We start from the raw sequence: 19,734 nt of genomic DNA on the forward strand, positions 1-19,734 counted from the left end.
GAGCAGTTCTGAACCAAAAGCACTGATTATTGGTCACAAACTGCATTCTTTAATGGCATGTTGACATATATAAGTCATTTAATTAGTAAGCTTCCACTTGTACATGAGTGAACTTTATCTAACCATCATAGAGACCAAAAGAGTGGGTCTTTTTTCAAGGCTACTCTGGGGTGAGTTGTAGGCCAAACAGCATGATGTTGGAGCACCATTACCTTTAGGGCCCAGTAGTCTTATCTGATGTTCGACCACATCGATGTAAGTGTACTCGATCAGACAAGGCATTTTTTTGAGGGGTTGAAAATTGCTTTTTGTAGTTTTGTACTGTAGGTTAAGATAGCTAAAAAGTAATGGAACAAAGCAAAGAGCACATCTTAGGTTACATTCACACAGCAAGTGGCCAATATCTTGTGTTATCAGCAAATTACATTGTTTATTTAGTCCATTCTCACTTATATTTTTAATGTGGCTTATGTACAACATTCGATGCTCCTAACTGATGTTCTTGTGCAACAGGACAGCGCTTCACGGGAAGTTTTGGTTTCAATGAACACCAGTGGCTGACAGCTGGACTTATTACTAGGATTGTGTTCAAGCTTCCTGTCGAAAAAGCACTTTATTCAGCCTTAGCCTTTTCCCTGTGCATTTTAGATAATAAAATAAAAAAAGAAATAGATTTTGTGTAAATTTAAAATTGGCGCTCTGATTGTATTTAATCTCTTTTGAACCTAAAACTAAAAAAGCAACACTAACGAGGGACAATGTCATATTATATTTTTGCTTTTTTGGCAAGTAACATGATGTTGGCCTTAATTGAATGAAAAGTTCACACAGTGTGGCAGCATAGTTCATTGTTATATAACTAAAATGTAATGAAGAAAAGTTGTTTGGTGTAATTTGCAGTGTAAAGAAAGTGAGTGATGAAAATTACACTGATAGAAACTGGTTTATTGGTAAAATGAGACTTAGATTGCATTTACACTTTGATACTTTAAGTGTAAAAACACCCAATACTTTTTTTTTTACAACAGATACAAATGTGATCACTGAAACCACTACAGGAGGTAAATTGAGCCGCATTTGAGACTTATGATATAGCAGTGTATTATATCAATCTCTCCAAGGCGCATTAAACAACCAGAACAACCCTCCCAGTACAACTAAAACACATGCAACAAGCTGATTGTCCTATTTTGTCCATTGGATTTTAGTCTTATTAACTGGAGATGCATTTGTCTATCAAATGTAATTGCATTCGGTTAAAATCTTTTTAGGATACAATGACAATACAAATGATACAATGATGCTTTGGGATTGTTTTGCTGTTTTTAGTGTCAGTAGTGCATTGTACAAAGTGTATGGAATAATAAAGAAAATGTTGTGACTGATTCTGCACCAGAAAAAGAAGAAACAATTGAAATCATAAAAGCTTAATATAGCTGTGACATTCATGTCTATATTTGATGTACTGTATGTTAAATTCCGACCACAAGTGTATCAAACCAGACCACTCAGACTGATCTTATGAGTTTAATTAAACAAAACCTTTTAAAAAGGTGTGGAAATGTACCTCAGCTCCAGAGCTATTAAAGCTTCTGATGCATTAGCTTTGCAGTTGAGCTGAATCTTGAGCAGAATTTTGATGGCAGGAAACTGCAATGACATAAAAAGCTACATTCAGTCAGCTGCTGATTCTGGATGCGCCGTGTGTAGGAATTAGACTTGCTAATCAGATCCCACTTAACCACACAGCACCGTTACAAAAGGGCAATCAGCACCAGGGCTTTGCCACGGAGGCACATATTACTCAGTCAAGTTGTTTTAATCAGAAGCTGAAGCTCCAACTATTCTATTATTGTCTGCCTGGCTTGGATTAGGGTTTGGAGTACATTCTGAAATTGATGAAATATGTAAGTGACTAAGACTCGCCCTTGTAATCAGTGTAATCGGCGCTGTGTAATTAGCGTGCTAGCTGAGAGGCTCTCCCTGCTAATTTGGCCCCGTGCTGTAGCCGCTTGCTCGGATTCAGCTGCTGGGATGGGTCCCACTCCCTGAAGCCTGGATGAGCTGTTTACGATGCTGCCATAATAACCAGCCCTTATCCTGACATGCTAACAGGAAATGCCTCGTTTACCACAGTATTAGTATAGTGGACTGTATGGGATGGACCAGAGATGCGTTTTTACTGAATTTGACTTGAAATGAATAATATTCAAAATAATACTTCATTTAATATGAGTGTGGTTTGATTGGCTGCCCAGTGTTGTATTTAACTCATATTTAAAATGTAGTCCGGGTTAAAACTCAAATAGTTTGTAGCTAAATATGAATATGTAGGCTGAAAAAGGCGTATAAGTATTTGAACACCTACACAATTTTGTTATATTTAGCTACCATATTTTTTCTCACTATAAGACACAAATCCTCACAAATCCTTTAATTTCCCCCAAACCATCAGTGCATCTTATAATCCAGTGCGCATTATGAATTAATTTTACCAGTCAGGTTATAAGGAGCAGTAAAGTCACTCTGTTGAAGTGCAGCGTTATACAGGAGTTTCAGTTTAGTTCTCCAGCAGTATTAGCATTAACCGATAGCTCTTTTGCCATTCGGAGTTGAGTATTATTGACCTGTAGCCTGCTTCTAACCCCGACTAGCACTGCTGGAGCAGTATTAGCCTTATCCGCTAACTGCATTAAGCGGCCTCTTTTTTAAATATGTATAAAGTAAATCAAATTGTTATATCTACTGTAATAGTGTTGAACTAGTGATGATATTAATTAAGTGCAGAATTTCTGCTTTGATTCAAAACTTTATCAGAAATACTACATTAAATGCAACCTATTTTTTTACAAAGTAAATAAAGTAAATGAAATAAATATTTGGGCAAATATTGTAAACATTATAAATACACAAAACAAACGCACCAAGTTTTTGATATTGTTGTTGATATTCAGTCAAACGATATGTGTATAAATGTAATGATGAAATATGTAAGTGTTTACAATATTAGAGTATGAGGACATGTTTTTTAGGGAAACTGTACAACTAAATGGAGGTTCTAGTGTTATGTTGAGCTGCCTCTAGCCTGTGAACAAGACGAAATGTGGTTGTGAATGGGGGCATACAGTTGCTGGCTGATGGATGTCCTGGATAGTGGGCAGTTGATCGAAACGTCCAGTCTACTTCTATTGGTCCAATAATGCCCAACCTCACAATCTGTCACAATCTGGTAGAAGGTCTATAAATGTGTCTTTGAGGCAAGACAAGCAGTCAAAGATCTCTAAAAGTAACCTCTAAAAGCAGTGTTTTTGTCCTTTATCTGTAGTTTCCGGTGACAATGATCAACCTGCTGCATTAAGCAGTCATTTTCCTGCATGTAGAAATCGCTCAATCAATCATACTGTAACATACTTTAAGTAGAGGTCAAGAGGCAGGTGCTGGTTATGGCAACTTTGTTTTGGTTCTTTTTCAATGAACTAGAGAGGACTGGAAAACATACAGAGACACTTCTTATAAGGTTGTAAGAACATGCTCTGAAATCCAAGATGTATTAGCACCGGTAGCAACCATCAGTCTTAGCAGTGACTCAGCAGTGTTTCATTGGTGGTCCAGAGAGTTTAATTAGCATACGCTTGGTGCCTATTTATATTACAGTGCACGTACATCATGTGAAGATGTTTAAAATGGAGATTCTTCCTGAGGCTGATGGACGTGCTGGCTGAGATTAGGCCCTGTTATCTGGAGTGATGTGCTAAAGGAGGCGTGACATGTTCCAGCTTCGCTACGATGCGTCTCAGCTCATTAGACCTCTAGCTGCTAGAGGTCCAGGCTGCTTAACCATTCGTCCATTAAAACAGTGGTTTCTCACACACCAAGGATCTGAAAAAAGCAGCTATGGGTTCCATTCCTTAATCATGCTACTACATAACGTACAGAGAGGTTTTATAGAGTTACTGATTCATATACTTTAAAGATGTAAATGTAAGAGAATTAACCCTGTAAATACCCTGTTTAATTTAATTTTCTATGTTAACAATAAATCTGTGCCAAGTTTCCCAAAAGCATCTTAGCATTAAGAATATCTTTACATGGAGAGAGAGAGAGAGTGCTCAGTGGGAAGCTCACTCAACCATCTAAGAATAATCTTTTTGGAAACCCACCCCAGTGACATTTTAGGGGGTTGAAAAATGCTTTATAGCCAACCAAAATGTCTTATGTTTTTACTGTTAACATTTTTAAGGATATTAGTTGATAATAATGCATTATGTAGTACTTTGCTGATCCAAACACCCTGAAAACATGTCCATAGATGAAAGTTGGACAGTACTGTACAGTATTGTGTGTTTGACTGATTTAATGACACACATATAAATAGAATTGATAATAAATTGTATAATACTATTGCTTTTGAAACTGTATTTGTGCAATATAGCCATCTTGAATTCAGATCTTGAGCATGGAGATGCTTTCTTGATCTTCCCAGTAGGAATTCTGGTTTGTGGGGGTGTTTTAGTTAAAATGTCCTACTTGGAAATGAATGCCAGTCACTGTATGCACATCGCACATCTTTCCAGATCTTTTTGCAGCCTTTGTACATCATGTTATTCTTTTTTTTATTTTATTTAAATTTTTTCCCATTTTCTCCGCATTTTACACGCCCAATTACCCATCCCATTCATTAGGACTCCCCCTATCACTAGTGATGCCCCAACACACCAGGAGGGTGAAGACTAACACATGCCTCCTCCGATACATGTGAAGCCAGCCACCGCGTCTTTTCTGATGCAGCATTGCCGAGCAGCCAGCGCGTTTGAAGGAAAGCGCAGCAGCTCAGCTCCGGTACATCAGCTCACAGACGCCTGTGCTGCAGACATCACTCTCTAGTGATGTGGAGAGAGAGCGCCATCTACCCCCCCGGAGGTAGCAGAGCCAATTTTGCTCCCTCTGAACGCCGGAAGCTTGATGGCAAAGCTGCATGAGCTGGGTTTCGAACCTACGACCTCCTGCTCATAGTGGCAGCGCTTTAGACCGCTGAACCACTCAGCGCCATGTTATTCTTGATTTTTGTGGTTGTTCACTTAAACATAACACTCCTCATGACTGTATTATTCAGTTTCATTGTTGCTGGTATTTATAAAAGTTCACCAAAATCTTTATTTCAACCTTTGAAGTTTTTTTATATTCTGAAAGCTATGATATGGATGAGCCTGTCAGTTCATTATAAAACAACAGATCTGATGCTCTGTGAGCTGTGCAGTTGTGAATGGAGCAGATAAAATATTAATAGATTACACTTCACTCGTCCTGTCAGCGTTCTCCTTTGGATAAGGAGATTTTCTCTGAGATTTGTTTTATTCTAGCATGCTTTAATGAGTTGTGTCTGGTGTCCTGCTCTTGAGGACAAATCCATTTGTTTGAGTGAAGCAGTATTTTGCCAGTCCTTTGATTATTTGGTGTCAGTGGATGATTTTACATATCCTTTCTCTGTGTCTGACATTGGCCAAAATAAACCTATTCTGTTCCAGCTTATCTTTTTATGCTCCTGCTGTTTTTCATCGTCCTTTCTCTTTTTTTCATGTGCATTATATTTGTGAACTATATTTTGGCTGTATTGCTGCTCTATTACTCAGGATGACTTGATGGGTTTTTACAAACTTTACTTCTTCTTTTTTTTATCCTTTGGGATATTTTTTAACCTACTATATTAGTGGTTTTCTTAATACCTTATGCTCTGTGATTTTAATTACACCTTAAGGGTTAGAGTTCTGTAACTACATGGAAAGCAGTGATGGTTCTGCAAAAGTAATAAACAGTCCCTGTCTTTAAATACTACAAAAAAATATATAACTGCTTTACTATCCAGTGCCTCAATCTGTGGAATGTTGGATCACAAATTAAATGAAATGTAAACGAAACACTGGCAGTTTGGATTAAATGGAAATGACAAACTACTTAAATTAGCCTTTTTACTATATCTAACATTAGCACTCTTGGTTTGTTAGCTCATTTGTGCAGTTAATTTATTAGCTAGACTATTAAGAAGTTAATAGAAGTTAAGAAGCTGCTAACTAACAGAAGCTTAACACTACACCAACTAGCTAGCATGACTAGCAAACTTGTTAGCATATTGATAGCATAGTGAACTGCTGATAGTGACTGAACATTTTTCCTGAAAGGCTAAACATTTAGCTAAAAATGAATTTATTATGGATTTATTATTATTATTTATAAAATATTTTTAAAGCATAACTTGAATTTGGAGTCACACAACAATGTAAAAAAATACATCTCTGGAGGATTTTAATAAATATATTTTATTATAAAGTTTATAGTTTATAGAGAGTGGGGAACAGATAACAAATGCTATTTTTCAGTGTTCTAAGTAGTTTTTATTAATGTTTTTTAATTACATATCTTACTTTTGCAATCACAAGGAACATTACACTATACTGTGCTTAATAAAAACGTTTATTTTAAAGTTATTTTGTGTGCACATTTATACATGTCATTTCCTGGGGAAAGAAATGGCACAGATTTGGTGGAATATGCCATAACACAGACATCCATCCTTCTTAAATGACAGTTATGGTTTGGAGACATTAATATAATGATGTGCAAAAATATAGTTTTGTTAAACTTCTTCTGACACTGTTATTTACACTGGAACTCAGTTTTTAAATTGAGAGGCAGATGAAGAACACGTTTGATTCACTGTAATAAGCTAGGAACACCGTATACTGTAAGAATGCCTACTGAGAAGTGAGAACAACTTTCAAGAATTCCTTGATTTAACCTGCTTAACCTTTTTTCTTCTGTTTCGTTTTCTACCAGGTGTTTCTTCATCGCCTCAACCAGTATGCTGCAACGAAGATCGATAAGAACATCACAGAAGAGACTGTTAAGGTGAGTTTATAAAACGAAATATTCCACTGCTGCACTCAGGAAATGGGACTATTTAAATCTGTGCATTAAAGAGAGGCTTCTTTTAGCTTAGGCTCAAGACACAAATGGTGTTTTCACAGCCTAATCCAATAAAAGACAGGAAATTACGGTCAAGAGCAAATCTAGCTGTGCTCATTCGACAGACTCTTTCAGTCAGAAATCGTCAAAATTTAGCATGAAGAGAGAAAAAAGGCCAATACAGGAAGCAGCTGTAAACATGCTCTATTTATAGCTTTTTCCGGCCAGGAGGCGGGGGTGGGAGATGAAGAATGCAGCACAAGGCTGGGACTGAGGGCTGGTGACAGTTAGTGAGCACTTGTTTACTTTAGGGAATAACCAGGAGGATGGATATCAGCAGGCCTATATCAGCTGTAAATGGTTACAGTATTAATATTAATATCTGAATATCTGAATCATAACCAACATTTAGAACCTCTAACTGACGTGATCTTAGCGATGTTTTGTTTTGTTTTTAATTGTTAAAACTTGATAATACTATGTATGTCACACATTATCCTGTGTCTGTCCTGTGTTTTTCCTCTTTTGGTTTTCTGTGCTCCTGCCCTCTGTTTTTTCTGTCTTGTGTTCCCAGCCATGTGCTTTTTTGAGCACATGGCATTGTTTGGTTATTGTCCAGTCTCCACCCTAGCCCTGCCCTAGCCCTGCCCTAGTCATTAGTGTTATCACCTTGTGTCTCATTTGTGACTCCACCCCCTCATTACCTCCACAGGTGTCCCTAGTGTGTGCCTGTATATAAATACCCCATGTGCTCCTTTGTTCTCTGTCGTGCTTTTTGTTTGACCTCGTCTTGTTACTCCGTCTGGATCTTGTTTATCTGTTTTGTTTAGCCTCAAACAGCCTTTGCTTTATGTAGTTTGTTTCTTTATTTGTTATTTTTGCATGTTTGTTTCAGTCTTTAAGTTTTGTTTTAGTTACCTTTTCTTTATATTATTTCATTTTGTTCTTTGTTTATTTTCATTGGAAAATAAAGGCTTGTGTTTGCATCCTGCCTCCTCTTCCGTGTTACAATGTACTGTCACTATGTACTGTTAACACTATGTACTGTCACTGTCGCTTTATATAGTCACGTGACTCTGTCCCGTCCAGTCTGCGACAAAGAAGCAACATTCAGGAGAACTCAAACATGAAGCCAGCCGAGCAACTCAAGCAGATTATATCAAATAAAAATGCCGTATCTGTCGTTTATTTTGTTAATTATTTATCGTGACCAAAGAGGTAAATTATCAGTTAATTAATTGTTACTTTATTTAAGGTAATTTCACCCAGCACTATATATCAGAATAGAAAAAAGTGGTATACAGCTCTGGAAACCACTAAAAATGATGAGTTTCTTTGGTTTTTCCAAATTGAAAACCTCTGGAATATAATCAAGAGGAATATGGATGATCACAAGACATCAAACCAAGTTGAACTGATTGAGTTTTTGCACCAGGAGTGGAATAAAGTTATCCAAAAGCAGCCAAGATGCATGAAAACTGTGATTAAAAAACAGGGTTATTCCACCAAATATTGGTTTCTGAACTCTTAAAACTTTAAGAATATGAACTTGTTTTCTTTGCATTATATGAGGTCTGAAAGCTCTGCATCTTTTTTGTTATTTCATTTTCCATTTTCCATTTTCTGCAAATAAATGCTCTAAATGACAAATATTTTATTAGGGAGAAATGTTGTCCATAGTTTATAGAATAAAACAACAATGTTCATTTTACTTAAACATATACCTATTAGTGCCAACGTTTTAGGATAATTGGACAGGTCTGCTGCAGCATACGTTTCAGTACATTGTAAACACATTGACCAATGCCTGCTGCGCGTAGTGTGCATTCATTTTTTTTCCTAAAATGGTTTATGCTTGTTGAAGAGTTTGACTGTTTTCATCAGAATGCTTACAAATAATTTGGGGCTATGATTGGTGAGGAGGCTCACTGCACACAGTAAAAACAAATCATTTATTTGATGGTTCATTTGTATTTTACAATCTTGGGCAGTATCAGTACTGCACAAACCAATTGCAATTTGATGATTTTTTAATCATAGCGAACAAAAAATCTGCAAGCAGACGGTTGCAAAGGTATGTCTAACACATGCTAAGATGAGTCTGTGGGTGGCTCACATTTTTCTCCATCTTAAATGCACTCCTGACAAATTCACCATTTTTCCAAACGTTTTGGACACCCCTTCTTATCAGCTGGATTATTGTGTATGCATTACTGACACGTGTGCAATTCTCCTTTTAATACCCTTGATTTTTATAAGAAACATGGGATGGGTAAGTTAATTTAAAAAGTTGCTAGGTAAGAAGGTAGGTGTGGGTGTACATCTCTGAAAAAAAATAAGAGAGCACTTTAGTTTCTGAATCAGTTTTTCTGATTTTGCTATTTATAGGTATATATTTGAGCAAAATAAACATTGTTGTTTTATTCTATAAACTACAAACAACATTTCTACCACAATCCAAAGATTTAGAGCATTTATTTGCAGAAAATGAGAAATGGTTGAAATAACAAAAAATATGCAGAGCTTTCAGATCTCAAATAATGTTAAGAAAACAAGTTCATATTCATTAAGTTTTAAGAGTTCAGAAATCAATATTTGGTGGAATAACCCTGTTTTTTAATCACAGTTTTCATGTAGCTTGGCATGTTCTCCTCCACCAGTCTTACACACTGCTTTTGGACAACTTTATGCCAATACTGGTGCAAAAATGTAAGCAGTTCAGTTTGATTTGATGACTTGGGATCATGCATCTTCCTCTTGATTATATTCCAGAGGTTTTCAATTTGGTAAAATCAAAGAAACTCATCATTTTAAGTTGTGTATGTCTCCATAGGAAAGTGTAATGGTCCTGGGTCAGACCGAAGAGAGCGAGTTTTTCTCCAGTTTGTCTTCAGTGCTCTGAAGAGCTCTGAGAGTAAAGAGCTGAAGTGCCAGACTCTTCCTCCCACTCTTTCTCCATTTTAGTTCACAGTGTGGAATTCAAACCAGATCTTCAGCCTACATCAACTGTAACATCGCCTTTCTGTATGACTGGGCTTTATAAACCTCCCCCTTAACTGCCATACATTAAAAACCTCTAACGCCTAAAACAGCTTCTGAAAAAGACTGGGGAACCCCCCACACCAGCTGCCTGTACAGTGTACTGTGCTCATTTCTTAGTTCTTTTGGAGCTTAATTGAACATTTGACATTAGCAATTGGGCAGTGATTTGTATCCTGTATGGATCTGAAGTTTGTAAGCTATTGTATAATATAAGCTATTGTAGAATGTTTTTATGTGTATGAATCCGGCACTGGGCGCTCGTTCAAGGTGTTGTGGCAAGGAGAGCTGTCCTCAGCCCACTCCTTATCCACTGGGGTTCCCCAGGGTTCGGTACTGGGCCCCCTTCTCTTCTCAATATACACCGCCTCTCTTGTTCAGGTTATCCGCTCACATGGATTTTCCTACCATTGCTTTGCTGATGACACCCAGCTATACCTGTCGTTCTCACATGAAGATCACTCAATCTCTGCACGGATATCGCAGTGTCTCTCTGACATATCCTCATGGATGAAGGAGCATCACCTTCAACTAAATCTCTTAAAGACTTCTCTATAACCATCGACTCTCTCTTTCTCTCACCGACAAAGGTAGCTAGGAACCTGGGTGTTATGGTTGATGACCAGCTTTCCTTCACGCACCATGTGCCCTCAGTTGCTCGATCCTGCCGCTTCGCGCTTTATAACATCAGGACAATTAGATCGTTTCTGACGCAACAGGCCACCCAACTCCTGGTACAAGCAGTTGTCATCTCACGCTTCGACTACTGCAATGCCCTACTAACTGGCCTCCCGGCCTGTGTAGTAAAACCACTCCAGATGATCCAGAATGCAGCAGCATGTCTGGTCTTCAACCAGCCAAAACGGGCACATGTCACTCCACTGCTCATTGAGCTCCATTGGCTACCAGCATCAAATTCGCATCAAATTCAAAGCTCTTACAATCGCCTACAAGGTGATGACAGAACAGCTCCTTCCTACCTGCACTCGCTCCTGAAGGCTTACGCTACCTCCCGGCTGCTGCGCTCCTCCAATGAACGTCGCCTCGCTTTACCAAACACTCACACAAAGCAATCCAGACTGTTCTCATACAGAGTTCCCCAATGGTGGAACAAACTACCTTCCACTACCAGATCAGGAGAATCTCTCGCTATCTTTAACAAAACTCCTGAAGACAGAGCTCTTCAAAGAGCACTTACTCTCCTAACACCTCTAACACACTAACTACTTCTAACCTCATTTCCTTCTTCCCCTCCTTTACTCCTCTATCCCTTTATTTCCCTTCGCCCTCCTTTAAGCCCTATCTAAAAATGTTTTTTATCTTTAAACTTCTATTACTTTTGTACTTGACTATTGTAAGTCGCTTTTGACAAAAGCATCTGCCGTAATGTAATGTAATGTAATGAATCCCCTTTTTTTATTCCAAGCATAGTTGATCAGCCAAATAAATATTTTTGTCAGTTTGCTTCTTTAGCAGCTTCATGTTACTAATGTATATCTACTGTATATTCCACCAATTAGCCTCATGCAAACTGCAAACCTAAAATACAGACATTCTAATATACTTAATGTTGTGGTTTATTACACTGTGCATCACCTTGTAAGCTATATCCACAGACTTAAGTACAGATAATACAGCATTAGGATGCTGCTTCTGCTGTTCTAGCCACTTAATACATTTTATCTGTTTTGTTGTAGGTGCTGTTCTCTAATTTGGAGGAGATCCTCTGTGTGCACAGGGATTTTCTGGCCATGGTGGAAGAGCTGCTCCAGCCGGACCCCCATCCACACCATGAAGTGGGATACTGCTTTCTGCACTTTGTGAGTCCTCATATCTCCCTCACTCACATGCCCTTATGCCCCTATGTTTCTCTTTTTTTCTCTCTAGTTTTATCTCTCTATCATCTCTCTACCTTACTCTTACTCCATTTCATATCTTTATTTCTTACTTACTGTCTTCCATCTCTCTATATCTGTCACTTTCTTTTTTCCATTTTCTTCCATTCCATCTATTTCTCTCTCTCTCTCTCTCTCTCACTCTCTCTCTTTCATTCCATTCGGGGATCAATAAAGTATCTATCTATCTATCTATTACATCTCCCTCTCTGTGTCTCTCCCTCTCTCTTTTCTCTCCCTGATTATGGTTCTTTGTTTCTGTTTCTAATTCTGCTGTTTTGTGTATTTGTATTAATTCAATGACAGATTATATTCAGTTACAATCATACAGTGTTTTATTATAGTTTCTGTGTCTATGTTTATTTAATGACAGATTATGTTTAATTACTGTCATACTGTGCTTTTTTAATTTCTGTATTTGTATTTATTCAAATTATTATTTATTATTTTCAATTACAATAAAACTATGCTATTTATATATATATATATATATATATATATATATATATATATATATATATATATATATATATATATATATATAAGAAACTATATTTAGTTTCTTTATTTGTATTCATTAAATGGCAGATTATATTTAACTACAGTCACACTGTGCTTTTTGGTTTTGTGTATTTTTATTATTTAATGACAGATTAAATTCAATTGCAGTCATATTGTGTTTTTTTTTGTTTCTGTATTTGTATTCCTTTAATGAATACAAATACAGAAACAAAAAAAAATCACAGTATGACTGTAATTGAATTTAATCTGTCATTAAATAATAAAAATACACACACACACACACACATATATATATATATATATATATATATATATATATATATATATATATATATATATATATATATATATATATATATATAATTAATATATATATAATTATAATAATAATATTAATTACAATCATACTAAGCTTTTGGTTTCTACAGTTAATTTTCTGTTGGACGATTGTTGTTGTAAACTTGACAATTTATGTAATAGCTTTCACCTGAAAACGTTGAAGCTATTTTTTTCAGTTTTGTTTCACACTTTTGGTGTTACTTAATACAGATGGTAACAAAAGCACAATTACTTTTCCTAATAACTGCAGAAAATGTTGATTTGCTAAAAGAAAATAAAATAAATTGTACCTAAGCTGCATGACATGTAACGTCCGGGTCTGCTGGCATTTAAAAGTTGTAAACAGAAAGTTAAAAATAAAAAGTTTTTGATTTATTCTTTGTTTCTAAAATACAAGATCTGCGGTTTTCTTACTACAGCAAGATTTTTTTGTTTTATCCAAATCTGCAGTGTGTGTGTTTTTAATGCATGCTTGTCGTATGAAAGCGCACTGCTCTGTAGTGCTTTCAGTGTGTAAAAGATAGTGTGTGTTCTGCCCATTGCTGACCTCTGCTTCTGGTTTATCAGTGAGTAATGGTGTGGCTGAAAATCTAGTGCAATAGCTGCATGTTTTATTACCCAGCGTGTGTAAGCAGAGTGGATTTGTGGGTGCAGCTGTCCGGTTCTTGTCCCTCTACTGGGCCTCATTTCTCTTATCCTGCTCTCTTTGTGGCCTCTCTTGGGACAGCTTGTAGTCTTTTGTTGATAAATGTGGACAGTATGTTTCACATGTATGTAGTCGTGATCTCAGGGGCTGTATGACAGTAACACTGTATTCTGAATTACACTGATAACAGTGGTTCTCTGAAGTGTGCAGTGGTGAATGGAGCTCTAAAATGTTGGTGCACATGAAAAAAAAAAGTGTTATTACACCTTTGTGAGTTCAGTCTCTGCTGATAATATTCTTAACCCGAGTGGAGCAGCTGTCTAACCGCTGGCTTTGTCATTGATAGATTGATGCCCAACCAAGTCTCAACCACAAGGGTTATATAGAGGTCTGGGCCAATACTGTATTACCATAATGTAATCTACAATACTGTACTTACACCGTTTTTGTGCAAAAAGTCCCGCTTATAGGCGTCCTTGAAAAGCCACAGGCATGATAATAACAACGTATAGCCAAAAGTAAATGTATATTTCTGCTGCAGAAGGTCTGTGAAAAGTTATGACAGCTTCACTCTATTAATGCCCACTGTTATTTCAGGCCTAGTTTGGCAAGCGTGATCCCAAATGGCACCTATTTTTGTGAGGAACCATTGTGATTAAAGCAGACCCGCAGACAATGCCCACTACTTGTAAAACTGTCAGTTTCCTCAGTAAGTGTTACGCTGTAAAAAAAAAAAAAAAAAAAAGATATGTTGTTTTAAATTGAAGAAACTGAGGAAAGCAGCCTGACTGGTTCAAAATTCAGAACAGAGATCACTAAATCTCTAACAGCAATAAAATATCAATATGTTATGTTAAAAGCATATTACCTAATGACATACAGTGTCAAAGTCAAAAGTGTGGACACACCTTAAATTCACTGTACTTTTTGTTATTTAAAATGTTCTGCGTTGTAGTTTAATAGTTTAAAGTCCTTTAAAGTAGCACTTCTTGCTTAGATCACAGTTTTGCACATCTTAGCTGGATTTTCTCAGTCCGCTTTATGAAGTAGAGTCACCTGCAGTGACTTTCAGTTAACAGCTGTGCTGAATTTATCAAGAGTTAATAAATTAAATTTCTTTGAGAGCATCAGTTGTAAAGTTATGAAGAGGTATACAGTGAATATCCCTATTTGAGTAATGTTATAATCCATATTATGGCGACAACTACGTAATTAATAAAGAAAAAGTTATTTTACGAAATGAAACTCAGTCCACACGAAACATTTAAAGAATTTTGAAATTCAGGAAAGGTAAACCAAGAGTTGCCTCTGTGGCACAGGATAAGTTTATCAGAGTTACCAGCCTCAGAAACTGCACGTTAACAGCACCACAGAGTCACGTAAATGCTTCACAGAGTATTTTGGTTTGCTTAACACTTTTAAGTTTAGTGTTTAATTCCTTACATGTTACGTCTTGGTCTGGATGATTTCAGTATTAATTTACAATGTAGGAAAAAAAGTGTAAAAAATAAACAAATTGAATTAGAAGGTGTCTCAACTTTTTGTCTGGTACTATACAATATCAGTTATTTTGTCAAGGAATGGCAAAATAACATATGGGTAGCAATAATAGATGAATAGATCTCTCAATTAAATTTGTAATGAAATACACTATATGGCCAAAAGTGTGTGGACATCCACACTATACACACGCTATATGAGCTCATTGGACCCATTTAAAATATACATGTTCAGATCAGATCATTTTGTGGATAGGCAAAAAAGAGAAAAGGAAAACAAATTAATTGTTTTAGTATGAACGTTTTATGTTTTAGTGTTTAGTTTGTCTTAGTAACTTTTATTTTGTTGTTGGTTTAGTGAATGTTAGATGGACTTGGTCTGTTTCTTTGTCAAGGGACTTTTATAGTGACCTGCTTTGTTTGGGATGCAGTAGTTTTGTAGAGCGATTGCCTCTTTATATATAATTCCATATTAAAAGGTTATAAAGGGGTCTGAATGGATGATGGATTATTTATTATACCACTCGCGTTATTGTGAATTTGGCCCTTATTTGAGGTTCTAACAGCCACCACTTCTATGGAGTTCAGTTAAAAGGCCATATGTAAGGCCAGGTGCTGCTATAATATAAAAATTGCATTAAAGACATTTTCACAATACACAATATTTATCACAATTTTATAAGCAGACGCATTGCAAAAGTGGAGTAGAGAAACACACAATATGGACAAAAATGCAATGTGATAACCACAATATGCTCAGAAAAAATATGTATTGCCCAGCTATGTCTCCAATCAGCAATCTACTCCATCCCAGAGGTGCTCAGTGAAGTCCAGGCTCATTAAACCTCATCTTTATAAACCTCACTTTAAGCACATGGGCATAGAGCCTTCCTTAAAGTGTTAACAAGGAGATAGAAGCATATAATTGTGTACCCTTTCACTTTAACTAAGAGCACAAACCCAAATCATAAAAAAAGGAGAGCCCCAGACCATCTTTCCTACTACACGCTGCTGTTGGCCCTGTCAGGTCTGGTAGGTGTTCTCCTTGTGTCTGCCAAATCCAGGTTCAACCTTCAGCCTGTCAGAAAGTTGAGTGTGATTCATTACTCAAGAGAATACATTTCCACTGCTGCAGAGTCCAGAGAGCTTCAGCCGACACTCTGAACTGAGCTTATGATCTTAGGCATGTGTGCAGCTGCTCAGCCATGAAAACCCATTTTAGGAAGCTCTTGATGCTCAGTTCTTCTGCTGATGTTGCTTCCAGATGCAGTCTGGAAGTCTCCAGTGAGCGATGCATCAGAGGATTAGAACAGCGATTTTATGCGCTACACACTTCATAACTTGCCTGGGTCCGTGTGTTTTTGAAGTCTTAAACTGCTTAGTGGTTGATTTATTGTTGCTTCTAGACACTTCCATTTTAAAACACCAGCACTTACAGTTGACCAGGGCAGCTTTAGCAGCCCTAAAATGAAGCATGCTATAACCGAACTGTGTGAGTCTTAGAATATGGTACATTAAAGTGTCACATTGGTTAGTTATGCCCGTAGAACAGTTGTCCACAAACTTTTGGCCATATATAGATTAAATGGATGTAGATTAAAAGTCCAACATTTACAATATACACTTTTAATTTCAATGTTAACGTGTTACCAGGCTAAATCGAGTGTGCATTTAGTATAACTGTTGATTCCTGACCTCCAAGGGATGTTTCACATTGAAATCTGAAATATAGCACTGATCCCACTTGATTTGAGGATTTCTTCCTGTAATTCTGGGTGAGGAAGCTGATCAAAATCCTCGCCATTTGATCAAGAACGTTTCCTCATTTCTTGGACACAGACGTCCAGACAGTAAGCACGTGAGGGGACTGTGAAGTCGTGGTCAAAGTGTTTGGTCATAGTGCAGCTTCAAAGGAGCTTACTGATGTGTGGGTGTGTGTGTGTGTGTGTGTGTGTGTGTGTGTGTGTGTGTGTGTATGTGTGTGCACTTGTGTCCTCAGAGAGACAGGTTTCAGATTTATGATGAGTACTGTGGAAACCACGAGAAGGCCCAGAGGCTGCTGCTGGAGCTCAATAAGATCAGGAGCGTTCGCACATGTCTTCTGGTAAGAATCACTTCAATGCCTTCAATCTCTCTCTCTCACACACACACACACACACACAATTTATATATGTATATATATATATATATATATATATATATATATATATATATATATATATATATATACACATATATAAACTGCCTGGCCCAAAAAAAAAGTTTCCACCTGGATTTAAGTAAGTAAATGTGGGGTTGATGCTGCAGTTGGTCTGCAGGTTTAGGTTCAGCAACAGTATGCGCTGAAAGAATGAGGCCAGCTGACTCCCTGAATATACTGAATATAGACCAGGTTATTCCATCAATAGATTTTTTCTTCCTTGATGACACTGGAATATTCCAAGATGATAATATCAGGATTCATGGGGCTGGAATTGTGAAAGAGTGATTCAGTGAGCATGAGATCATCATTTTCACACATGGATTGTTCACCACAGAGTCCAGATCTTAACCTCATTGAGAATCTTTGGGATGTGCTGGAGAAGAGCTTTATGCAGTGGTCAGACTCAACCATCATCAATGCTGCTGCAGGATCTTAGTGAAAAATTAATGCAATGTTTTTTTTTTTTTTGGCCAGGCAATCAATGTATTAACCTACTACTGAACAGTAATCCACCAATATAGAAAAAGTTTTATGAATAAAGCAGAATTGTTTGTTTTCTCCGGTTTCACTCTTGTGTTATTGATTTTCTTGTTAAAATAACACATAATGAGCAAATAGTTTAAGATAAACTATTAAGATATAACTGAATTATCGGTGTATTTAGGAACAGGCAGTAGCCTCAGCCAATAATTACAATTTGACCAGAAATTGCTAAATCCTTCTATTTATGCTGTTACATTAATAGAAATGAAAGTATGAAAATGATCTACTGTGGCTTTCAGTGGGAAAATGTGACAATTAGAATTAAGTCTGCTTCAGATTAATCCATAGATATCAGTAAACCTCTATGATAATATTTTTTTTAAACTTAAACATCTGAAGCTCGGTCACCTGTCCTGAAGGCTTAACCAATAGGAGAGTTCACTTGGCTGTATCTACCTAGAAACAGAGGCAAAAAAAAAACATCTAACCAAATTAGAGTATAACTAGAACACCAATGTAGAGTTTATCCACAAGTATTGATTATACAACTTTTTTTTTGTTTCAGATTTTTCCTGAAATTACACTCCTGAATACATAAAACCTTTATGGAAGTATAAAAGACTTTTTAAATTTTAATTTAAAAGCCGTTTGACCAGTGTTAGGATGGTCCCCCCTCAAATGTGAGTCTTGGTCCTCCCAAGGTTTCTTCCTCCTCCTGCAGCTCTGAGGGAGTTTTTCTTGCCTCCGCGCTCACTGGGGGTTCTGTATTCTGTATTTTCTATGTTTAAGGTTTTGCCTGATTCTTTGTCCTGTGATCATGTTTCTGTAAAGCTGCTTTGTGCCAACACCTGTTGTAAAAAGCGCTATACAAATACATTTGATTTGATTTGATTTGAAATCATTAGGTTTTCTCTTACGAATTAAGGGTGAAAAGATACACTAATGCTACTGGCAGTTAATACTAGTATTTTAGTGGAGGCTATTTTTTATAGTACAGCTTTACTCTAATAGTAATTACAATTGTGTCGTTGTGTATAATTTTAAATACAGTAAAAGTATTGTTTGTAAAGTTCATATGAACATGTTGAGCAGTGCGTGTATGAGTCATATCAGAAATGATATAGCAGAATTTGAACAAGGTTAAGCTCAGTGCTGTGGGGCCAGTGGTGTGTGTATGAATATAACACTACATCTCCTGACCTTCTGAGGACTGGTGAAAGCTCCTTCAAGGGTGTATCATGAAACTGCTGCTTTGTAATGTAATGCCTGCAGCCGTTGACCCTGCCATTACCCAACTACACACTCACACACACTCATACCCACACACACATGCACATGCACATAAATGAGTGCAGCAGTCACTCACTGATATTTTAAAGGCTCTGTAAAATCAGTATTCGTTTCATTGCTGACCTCCTCTGTGATTTAATCACATAGGCAAACGTACATGTTTTCAGCCTGGATTAATCTTTGGTATGCTTTACAAATGAAAGAGGAGGGGCAGGGAAAGGCGAGCGGTATAGCTGGAGGATAGGGATAGTAATGGAAATCTATATGCTGTGTGATTTAGTGCTGCTGTGTGGCTCTGAGCTGTGGGCTGGGAACGCTGTGTCTTAATTGAATTTGATTTAATGGACATTTTATGGCCTTGACCTTAAGTACGCTGTGACGTCTAGAGAAGCTGCTGGAGTTTGAGTTCCCCCTGGACGGCCTTAGCAGCGCCTACGGCTTTGCGGCTGGTCATTCCCACTGAGAATTGACTGTAAAATGTAGGCTATTTGTGTCACCAATACTGAATTTACAGAATTAAAAAGTAAGATATGGTGTAGTTGATCAATTGTCAGAATTTTGGAATATCATCAAAAATAAATGGACCTTAATCAAAATCATATTATTGGCCAGAATTGTTTTTTTTTTATCTAGAATTGCACATTGTCTGTAGTGTGTAGCAAATACAGCTCTGGAAAAAAAATAAGAGACCACTTAAAATGATGAGTTTCTTTGATTTTACCAGACTGAAAACCTCTGGAATAAAAATAATAAGAAGATGAATGATCACAAGCCATCAAATCAAGCTGAACTGCTTGAATTTTTACACCAAAAGTGGCAAAAGCAGTGTGTAAGACTGGTGGAAGAGAACATGCAAAG

General features: G+C 36.9%; 1 protein-coding gene across 2 annotated transcripts in view; it reads left to right on the top strand.

The window, feature by feature from the left end:
• prex2 (phosphatidylinositol-3,4,5-trisphosphate-dependent Rac exchange factor 2) overlaps positions 1–19,734 on the top strand; it is a 224,903-nt gene that overhangs the window by 34,426 nt on the left and 170,743 nt on the right. Inside the window, exons 2-4 of one of the 2 annotated variants that reach the window (XM_022685605.2) lie at positions 6,832–6,903; positions 11,697–11,819; positions 16,900–17,004. In XM_022685605.2, the coding sequence (XP_022541326.2) occupies positions 6,832–6,903; positions 11,697–11,819; positions 16,900–17,004 (300 nt within the window). The remainder of the gene's footprint in view (positions 1–6,831; positions 6,904–11,696; positions 11,820–16,899; positions 17,005–19,734) is intronic. The other variant, XM_049485814.1, reaches the window with a different exon arrangement.

Source organism: Astyanax mexicanus, chromosome 1, assembly GCF_023375975.1.
Source record: "Astyanax mexicanus isolate ESR-SI-001 chromosome 1, AstMex3_surface, whole genome shotgun sequence".
NCBI classification, from domain to species: Eukaryota; Metazoa; Chordata; class Actinopteri; order Characiformes; family Acestrorhamphidae; genus Astyanax; species Astyanax mexicanus.